The sequence below is a fragment of the Vespa mandarinia genome, chromosome 3 (assembly GCF_050613455.1).
Source record: "Vespa mandarinia isolate Hongniang chromosome 3, ASM5061345v1, whole genome shotgun sequence".
Lineage (NCBI taxonomy): Eukaryota > Metazoa > Arthropoda > Insecta > Hymenoptera > Vespidae > Vespa > Vespa mandarinia.
Window position 1 is genome coordinate 3,889,445 of NC_140812.1, and position 9,434 is coordinate 3,898,878.

The window sequence follows — 9,434 nt, forward strand, 5'->3', positions numbered from 1 at the left end:
TGTTATTTCATTCAATTCATAGTCTTACATTCATGGACTTCGAACTTATTGAGGTTAAACAGCTGATTCGGGATTTCGTCTTCTTTCGAATTGGAAGTTACTTCAACTACCTTTAAACTTCTTTTTTTTTCTTACGATTGATTTGTTAGTCTAGTAATTAGGCTAAAATGTACATCGAACACTGTACACCGCGAGATTTTTTACTATATACCATGTGAACGACCGTGTAATGTAGTAGATCCTAGCGCGCTCACAGAGCTAATTCGCTCAGTCATCAAACTACTCCCATTTTTATACTCCCTCTCCAACTCCAAGATAATTATGCATTAGTTACTTCACAATCGGCCACCTTGCAAAGAGTAAAGAGTTGTAAAGAGAAAAGAAAAATTAACATCAGAATTATTCGTGTTATTTTCTGAAGATTAAAGACACAATTCAAAATTCATTCAGCTTCAATAATTTTTTTTTATACTTACATACGTATGCATTTAATTTTCTAACCTTTCTTTATACGAAATATGTGATTAAATGTATTATTCGATTTGATCACAAGAATTGCGCGCTTTATTTACACACGTGTTACAATCAGTCGTACGGTAAACAGATTTTTTTTCGAAGGACGTGGGTATGAAACTAATGGAAATTTCCACGTATAGCCCATTGAAAAACAATATATTTACGACGTTATTATTTGTCGATGTACATACATACAATATTTCGTTGCTAGCATTGTTATATTGTGGAAATGAGTATAATATTTTGAAAAACAGATGTTTCCTTCTATGTAGATTATCATATATGCGCGTAGAAGATTAATAGACGTAATAATAAGTGAGAATAAGTTGAAAAATGAATTTACTTTGTGACAATATGTGACAAGTAACAATTCAGGAGCATTTCATGTCTACGTTCGATGGTATGATTTTTTTCTTTTTTTTCTTTTTTCGTACAATAACCTTAAAATTTTATGTAATACATAAGCGTAATATTCGATGATAATATTTTGAAAATCTATAACATACAATGATATTGCTTTTTTATACCAATATCGGCGCACTGAAGCATAATACAGTTGTAAGATACAACGTGTAATGTCAATAACTCATTTCAAGGCACCATTATTATTATTTTTTCTAGTAAAATGATTATTCGATAAGCTGGCTTTTATTTTGTAATTAAATTCGTAATTGAAAATAAAATTCAATTGAAAAATATCATTTCTTTTTATTCGTTTAATATTTTTTTGATAGAAAAAAATAAATAAAAAATAAATAAATTTCACAATCATTCTATGTTCGTTATTTTGAAAATACGAATTACGTTCACAGCATAAAATCAATTGATTTGCAACATATTTTAAATAACTATATATGATGTGTGCCAAAATATACTAATAAAGTATCTATCGCTTACCTACGCTTGTAGAATGCATAGAATTTGCATAGTTAAGGAGTATTTTAAAAAACTGCACATTAGGACGTGGTAAATTAGATATTATTAAGTCTATTTTAACAATTTCAATTTTGGACGTGAGCATTCTAGGCGATTCGTTATTATATGAAGACCAATAACTTACCAATTCTGGATATCCCTCTTGATTAATATTTGCTGCTGCAATGGAATTAAATTTCACTCGTAAATCTAAATTTGGTTGACAGTTAGTACCATTACATAATTGAGTAACATCAGTTTGACTAGCGTTAATAACTTGTACATCGGTATAATTAACGAAAACGATTAATACTCTTTCGATTAGTTTTCGTTCAATGATTTTAGGTATCGTATCTGTTACCGAAGGATTTGTATCGAGCCATTGCCAGAATTTTATTACAAATCCAGTGCTATATGGTTCTTGTGATGTTATTAAAAAGACTGGTTTTGAGGCAAACGAATTAGGGCTGACATATTCCCAAATTTTCAATGTTTGATTTGGTTGTTTTTGAAGAGTTAAATTCAAAGTAGCTTTACAAGATTCCCAAGAACATATGCCTTCATTTTCAACCATCAAACGATGATAACGTGTAGGCTTCCAATAATTATTTTGTTCATCTAACATCATCGTTTTAAATATACGTGGCGATGCTGTTATTTCCCTTTTTCTTTGCGATAAACTTGAACCATTGAGAAGTGCTTTTAACGAAACGTACTTTGTTATACCTAGAAAATGTAAAATATTTTTCTTAGAACAAAATATGAAAAAAGATATTTTTACAAATTATATATGTTTATAATATACGTACGTTTGCCATTCATGTCGTGACATAAATATAAAATAGTGCCATCAGAAACAAGATTATATATATTAACTAATGAACAATTATGTTTTATATATTTTCCCAGGAGTTGTCCTGTATTACCAGATAAAAGTACGAGAGAAGATATATTTCCTTGAGTTAATTCTACACTTAATAGATCTTCAATTCCATCAGAGTTGAGATCTGGTAAAATCACTGGTAATTTAGGAAATGTATGTACTTCAGAATTCCAGTGTATTATGCCTGTGGTTGGATCTATACTCTTTAATAAACCACGTTCTCCAACAACAATGCAATCTGTCTTTCCAGATCGGTCAGTGTCAATGGATATGCAATCAATATTAGTAGGTACTCTTTCTAAACAAACCAACCATAAATAAAGGCCACTGGTTCCATGTATAGATACTATAGAACTTCCCCTTGATGTTTTGGAACTATTATCTGTATTGCTATCATTATATTCTTGACCTCGAAGTAAGAATATAAGATCATATGGAGATCCAGGTATTATAGTTATTGGCCCATGTACTTCTACAGAAATAGTATAATAATTAAATTTTGATGTTTCAAATTACATCATTTATTGCAAACAACAAAATTGGTTTATTTACATATTGTTTTACGAATCATACTCACCTACATTCCATAAAGTTTTCTCCCATGAAACAGATGATTGTGATTCATTAATTGGTGGACATATCATAGTGTCACATGGTAAAACATACAAAAACACAAGTATTGTTACTATGCATAATAGTATAGATATAACTAAGCAGAAACGTCGAAGAGGAGACATATCTCTGCGTTTCCATAGATCATTTTGCGTATTGCCTTCTATTATCATTTTAGGTATATCATCTCTGTAACATTTAATTATGTTTTGCCCATTCCTAGTTCGATTTGCTAAATTTCTAGTTTCATCCAGTGGATAGTACGCTTCATGTTCGTGAACTGTGGTAGGCTCCTAAGATTATGATATACAGAGTTAAAATTAGAGTATGTGTAAAAGTTCTTCAATATAAAATTTTGAGATGTTTTAAATATGAGATTTGTGAGTGACCTAATTACTTTCTTCAATTAATTTTCAAATAATTGGTCTCACCGTTGTTTCTCTCTCATCGTTAGTTTGTTTGTTTGTTAAATCATTTCTTTGTGTTACATGTTCATCTTCATCTTCGGTGTCAGTATTGCTCATACACTGAGGAAGAGGTGTATAACCTTTTCCACTGTGATGCTCGGCAGACATGATAAGATGCGGTTTAATAAAATTATTGATCTATATTTGCCAATTTAGTGATTATCAATATCATAATAACATTTATCAGTTCATATTGAGTGCAGTTATTGAAAATTAATGTTTTAAAATTATTCAAACATTACTGATCTTCCCTATCACGAATAAACTTGAAGTAATCTGAAGACAGTATATGAATGCAATATCATATCTAACGACTATAGAGGGCAGATCAACGGACAATTGAAACACATTCGAATTTGGTGGTAACAATGGTGAATTCAAAAAATATTTTACAGTAATTATTTTGTTCTAAAATAAATATTAACATATTTATTATCTATTAGTTCTATTTTTGATTTTATTTATTATTACATGAAAAAATAGTATAAACAGAAAATAATTCATTGTAAATTATTAGTTAAATAAATATTTATTATTCAATGTTATTTTAAAAATCATATAATTGTGGAATGAAACAATAATCAAGACGTATATGTGTGTTTACATGAGTCTAGTAAAATGAAAATAATAAATTTCTTTATTTTGCAAAATTTCTAAGTTAATAAATATATTATGAATATTAGAAATAGGAAGTAATAATAATTATATCTAGAATAAATATGGAATCAAAATTTTACGTTCCTTTGGATAATTTTGGAAAGTTTTTTTATACCATTTGTGAGTCATTACAGCACAATTTATCTATAAAAGTTAATTTCTATTAAAAATTGCTTACTCACATATATATATATATATATATATATATATATATATATATATATATATATATATAAATTTTTATATGTACTTACTTGATTTATTACAACCCAAAGTGTAATGTAATGAAATGTATTACTTTGCCAAAGAATAACAGATAACATTAAATAAATTAATATTTCTGTAAATTCCAACGGTGCAGACAAATATTTAAATAAACCATCATGTGCTATTTTATAACCATTAAAGACAACTTTATTGTTAGATTTTCTTAAACCGGCTAAAATAGAATTAGTTTGTAATTGCACCAACGAAGATAATAAAAATATGATAGCACAAACTATTTGTAAGAGCGTTAATTTATGCCAATAAATTAGTTCTTTGAAATCTGTAAGGAGATTTGTTTTAATAAAGAACAATTAGTATATATTATTTACGTTTTACAGAAGAATACCTTACTTCGAACGAAACCATGTGATTCACCCATAATGCTTAATATTGTTCCTGTGTAATGTACATAACCAATTATGTAAAAAGAGATATTAATTTTTTTATCAGAGAAAACAGTAACATAATATGTTTCGTATAATCTTTTGCAACAATGAAAAGTAAAAAGTGTTATGGCTAAAAATCCACATTCTGGTGATACTAAAAATCAAAATATATAATACATCAATTATAACAAACAAATAAAATAATATAATATAGCAATAAAAATGGTGCATTTATTCAAATATACTTTACTTAATGCTTTTCTAGATTTGCCAAGTGATATATCTAATAACCAATATATTATTTCAGGAATTGTACCGTTCATAAAATATGTATAGATAAATAGCATAAGAAAACAAGCAGAAACTGGTGTTGCAAAGAGATAGAAATGTTTAAACCATCTAAAATTGAATATAATAGAGGAAATAAAAAGTTTGTTTTATTTAAAGAAAAAATTATTTATAAAAGCAATTAATCAAATACAATAACTGACCTTTTTGGTAGTTCGGCTTTTGCAACTATTGGTTGATGAGTTTTAATTGCATGTTTACCATAGTGAAATGTACGTGTAATTAAAACAGGTAAGTAAGGTTCAGCAATAATAATAATAAATCCAACAATGGCCAAAAAGCAAGAATTAAATATAAATAAATAACGTATAAAATTTGCATCCATTATTCTTGAAGATAATCTTTCCGTTACGAACTATTATACAAAATTCGAGTACTTAGAAAATATTTTTTTTTATGGGAAATGGGTCGGTAGAAGACAAATTATTTAATATTTCCCGTATGTGAAATATCCAGTTAGCTATAACAATACAACAATAAAAATACAATAATTTTGTTAATGATCAAATATCAAAACATTAATTGGAAAGTAAAATGGAAAGTTAAATATATATTGGAAAGTTAAATATATACATGCATGTTTCTAAAATAATTCGATTTATTTGTCTTTATGAGTTCACTTTAATAATGATTATCACATTTATGCTATGAAAAACGAAGGGTCGTATTTAATGACCATTATTCTTATATTATAAAAAACAAACATTTTATCATGTTACATTATTATTACTATAATATATGTTGTTAATTCAACAATTTTGTACAAAAATTGGACGGATTATTTTGGGTTTTTTTTTTTTTTTTTTTTTTTTTTTTATAAAATTGATAAAAAGTATCTTTACAAAATAGTTTTCTTGTTCTTTCGTATTTTAATTGTTCTCTCATTCCCATTCTCTACTCACTTTCAAAAGGTATTACCAATTTTGTTATTTCTTTCAATTTATCGTCTTACATTCATGGATTTCGAACTTATTAAAGTTAAACAGCAGATTTAGTACTTCGTCTTCTTTCAAAATTAGCAGTTACTTCAACTATCTTTATACTTCTTTTTTTAGTCCAGTAATTAGGCTAAAATGTTTTACGATTGATTTGTTAAACTAGTAACTAGGCTAAAATGTACATCGAAATGTACAATAGGAGACTATTTACTACATACCATATGAACCTTTACTATATGAACCATATGCTCTAGCAGATCCTAGCTCGTTCACCAAGTTAATACATTTAGACATCAACCTACTTTGACTTTTATAGTTACTCTCCAATTCAAAGATAATTATTCATTAGTTATTTTACAATCGGCCTTCTTGCAAAGAGTAAAGAGTTGTAAACAAAAAAAAAATTAACATTAGTATTATTCGTGTCATTTTCTGAAGATTAAAGATACGATTCAAAATTCATACAGCTTCAATAATTTTTTTATACTTCCATACATATGCCTTTAATTTTTTAACTTTTTTTTTGATGAAACTTGTGATTGGATGTTTAACCGAATTGATAAAAATTGCATATCGTGTTATAATTAGTCGTATGGTAAATAGATATTTTTTCGAAGGACGTCCGTATAAAACTAACAGAAATTTCCACGTATGGCCTATTGTAAAACAATATATTTACGACGTTGTTATTTGGCGATGTACATATATATAACATTTCGTTGCTAATATTGTTATATTATGGAAATGAGTATAATATTTTGAAAAACAGATGTTTCCTTCTATGTAGATTATCATATATGCACGTAGAAGATTAATAGACGTAATAATAAGTGAGAATAAGTTGAAAAATGAATTTACTTTGTGACAATATGTGACAAGTAACAATTCAGGAGCATTTCATGTCTACGTTCGATAGTATGATTTTTCTCTTTTTCTTCTTTTTTCGTACAATAACTTTAAAATTTTATGTAATATATAAGCATAATATTCGATGATAATATTTTGAAAATCTATAACATACAATGATATTGCTTTTTTATACCCATATCGGCGCACTGAAGCATAATACAGTTGTAAGATACAACGTGTAATGTCAATAACTCATTTCAAGGCACCATTATTATTATTTTTTCTAGTAAAATGATTATTCGATAAGCTGGCTTTTATTTTGTAATTAAATTCGTAATTGAAAATAAAATTCAATTGAAAAATATCATTTCTTTTTATTCGTTTACTATTTTTTTTGATAGAAAAAAATAAATAAAAAATAAATAAATTTCACAATCATTCTATGTTCGTTATTTTGAAAATACGAATTACGTTCACAGCATAAAATCAATTGATTTGCAACATATTTTAAATAACTATATATGATGTGTGCCAAAATATACTAATAAAGTATCTATCGCTTACCTACGCTTGTAGAATGCATAGAATTTGCATAGTTAAGGAGTATTTTAAAAAACTGCACATTAGGACGTGGTAAATTAGATATTATTAAGTCTATTTTAACAATTTCAATTTTGGACGTGAGCATTCTAGGCGATTCGTTATTATATGAAGACCAATAACTTACCAATTCTGGATATCCCTCTTGATTAATATTTGCTGCTGCAATGGAATTAAATTTCACTCGTAAATCTAAATTTGGTTGACAGTTAGTACCATTACATAATTGAGTAACATCAGTTTGACTAGCGTTAATAACTTGTACATCGGTATAATTAACGAAAACGATTAATACTCTTTCGATTAGTTTTCGTTCAATGATTTTAGGTATCGTATCTGTTACCGAAGGATTTGTATCGAGCCATTGCCAGAATTTTATTACAAATCCAGTGCTATATGGTTCTTGTGATGTTATTAAAAAGACTGGTTTTGAGGCAAACGAATTAGGGCTGACATATTCCCAAATTTTCAATGTTTGATTTGGTTGTTTTTGAAGAGTTAAATTCAAAGTAGCTTTACAAGATTCCCAAGAACATATGCCTTCATTTTCAACCATCAAACGATGATAACGTGTAGGCTTCCAATAATTATTTTGTTCATCTAACATCATCGTTTTAAATATACGTGGCGATGCTGTTATTTCCCTTTTTCTTTGCGATAAACTTGAACCATTGAGAAGTGCTTTTAACGAAACATACTTTGCTATACCTAGAAAATGTAAAATATTTTTCTTAGAACAAAATATGAAAAAAGATATTTTTACAAATTATATATGTTTATAATATACGTACGTTTGCCATTCATGTCGTGACATAAATATAAAATAGTGCCATCAGAAACAAGATTATATATATTAACTAATGAACAATTATGTTTTATATATTTTCCCAGGAGTTGTCCTATATTACCAGATAAAAGTACGAAAGAAGAGATTATATTGAGATCCAGGTATTATAGTCATTGGCCCATGTACTTCTACAGAAATAGTATAATAATTAAATTTTGATGTTTCAAATTACATCATTTATTGCAAACAACAAAATTGGTTTATTTACATATTGTTTTACGAATCATACTCACCTACATTCCATAAAGTTTTCTCCCATGAAACAGATGATTGTGATTCATTAATTGGTGGACATATCATAGTGTCACATGGTAAAACATACAAAAACACAAGTATTGTTACTATGCATAATAGTATAGATATAACTAAGCAGAAACGTCGAAGAGGAGACATATCTCTGCGTTTCCATAGATCATTTTGCGTATTGCCTTCTATTATCATTTTAGGTATATCATCTCTGTAACATTTAATTATGTTTTGCCCATTCCTAGTTCGATTTGCTAAATTTCTAGTTTCATCCAGTGGATAGTACGCTTCATGTTCGTGAACTGTGGTAGGCTCCTAAGATTATGATATACAGAGTTAAAATTAGAGTATGTGTAAAAGTTCTTCAATATAAAATTTTGAGATGTTTTAAATATGAGATTTGTGAGTGACCTAATTACTTTCTTCAATTAATTTTCAAATAATTGGTCTCACCGTTGTTTCTCTCTCATCGTTAGTTTGTTTGTTTGTTAAATCATTTCTTTGTGTTACATGTTCATCTTCATCTTCGGTGTCAGTATTGCTCATACACTGAGGAAGAGGTGTATAACCTTTTCCACTGTGATGCTCGGCAGACATGATAAGATGCGGTTTAATAAAATTATTGATCTATATTTGCCAATTTAGTGATTATCAATATCATAATAACATTTATCAGTTCATATTGAGTGCAGTTATTGAAAATTAATGTTTTAAAATTATTCAAACATTACTGATCTTCCCTATCACGAATAAACTTGAAGTAATCTGAAGACAGTATATGAATGCAATATCATATCTAACGACTATAGAGGGCAGATCAACGGACAATTGAAACACATTCGAATTTGGTGGTAACAATGGTGAATTCAAAAAATATTTTACAGTAATTATTTTGTTCTAAAA

General features: G+C 27.7%; 3 protein-coding genes across 4 annotated transcripts; all 3 read right to left on the bottom strand.

Annotated features, from left to right (window-relative positions):
- Positions 1-73: 73 nt before the first annotated feature.
- On the bottom strand, positions 74-3,501 carry LOC118446788 (uncharacterized). Of its 2 annotated transcripts, XR_014981934.1 has the most exons (5): positions 3,358-3,501; positions 2,892-3,219; positions 2,241-2,786; positions 477-2,157; positions 74-349 (listed from the first exon to the last, which is right to left on the bottom strand). XR_014981934.1 is itself a non-coding variant. In XM_035877861.2 (4 exons), the coding sequence occupies exons 1-4, from the start codon at positions 3,499-3,501 to the stop codon at positions 1,403-1,405; spliced, it is 1,773 nt and encodes a 590-aa protein (XP_035733754.1). In that variant the 3' UTR covers positions 74-1,402. The 2 variants fall into 2 exon arrangements, 1 of the variants encoding a protein (XP_035733754.1); XM_035877861.2 differs by having other exon boundaries at positions 74-2,157.
- Positions 3,502-3,950: 449 nt separating this feature from the next.
- On the bottom strand, positions 3,951-6,084 carry LOC146873113 (polyprenal reductase-like). The gene is made up of 6 exons (XM_085655762.1): positions 5,954-6,084; positions 5,195-5,511; positions 4,954-5,102; positions 4,669-4,857; positions 4,305-4,597; positions 3,951-4,194 (listed from the first exon to the last, which is right to left on the bottom strand). The coding sequence occupies exons 2-6, from the start codon at positions 5,374-5,376 to the stop codon at positions 4,102-4,104; spliced, it is 906 nt and encodes a 301-aa protein (XP_085511888.1). The 5' UTR covers positions 5,377-5,511; positions 5,954-6,084; the 3' UTR covers positions 3,951-4,101.
- Positions 6,085-7,244: 1,160 nt separating this feature from the next.
- LOC118446794 (uncharacterized) lies at positions 7,245-9,371 on the bottom strand. The gene is given in 5 exon segments (XM_085655764.1): positions 7,245-8,146; positions 8,230-8,369; positions 8,371-8,413; positions 8,519-8,846; positions 8,985-9,371. Coding segments are annotated over 5 exon segments (1,410 nt in total). The 5' UTR covers positions 9,129-9,371; the 3' UTR covers positions 7,245-7,391.
- Between the last annotated feature and the right edge of the window lie 63 nt (positions 9,372-9,434).

Coding starts and splice junctions, on each gene's coding strand:
- LOC118446788 (XM_035877861.2), bottom strand. CDS start 3,501: ATGTCTGCCGAGCATCACAGTGGAAAAGGTTATACACCTCTTCCTCAG. Junction 3,220..3,357: donor ACGATGAGAGAGAAACAACG/GTGAGACCAATT, acceptor TCATAATCTTAG/GAGCCTACCACAGTTCACGA. Junction 2,158..2,240: donor TCACGACATGAATGGCAAAC/GTACGTATATTA, acceptor TACATTTTCTAG/GTATAACAAAGTACGTTTCG.
- LOC146873113 (XM_085655762.1), bottom strand. CDS start 5,376: ATGGATGCAAATTTTATACGTTATTTATTTATATTTAATTCTTGCTTT. Junction 4,598..4,668: donor ATCACATGGTTTCGTTCGAA/GTAAGGTATTCT, acceptor ATCTCCTTACAG/ATTTCAAAGAACTAATTTAT. Junction 4,195..4,304: donor TTTGGGTTGTAATAAATCAA/GTAAGTACATAT, acceptor TAACTTTTATAG/ATAAATTGTGCTGTAATGAC.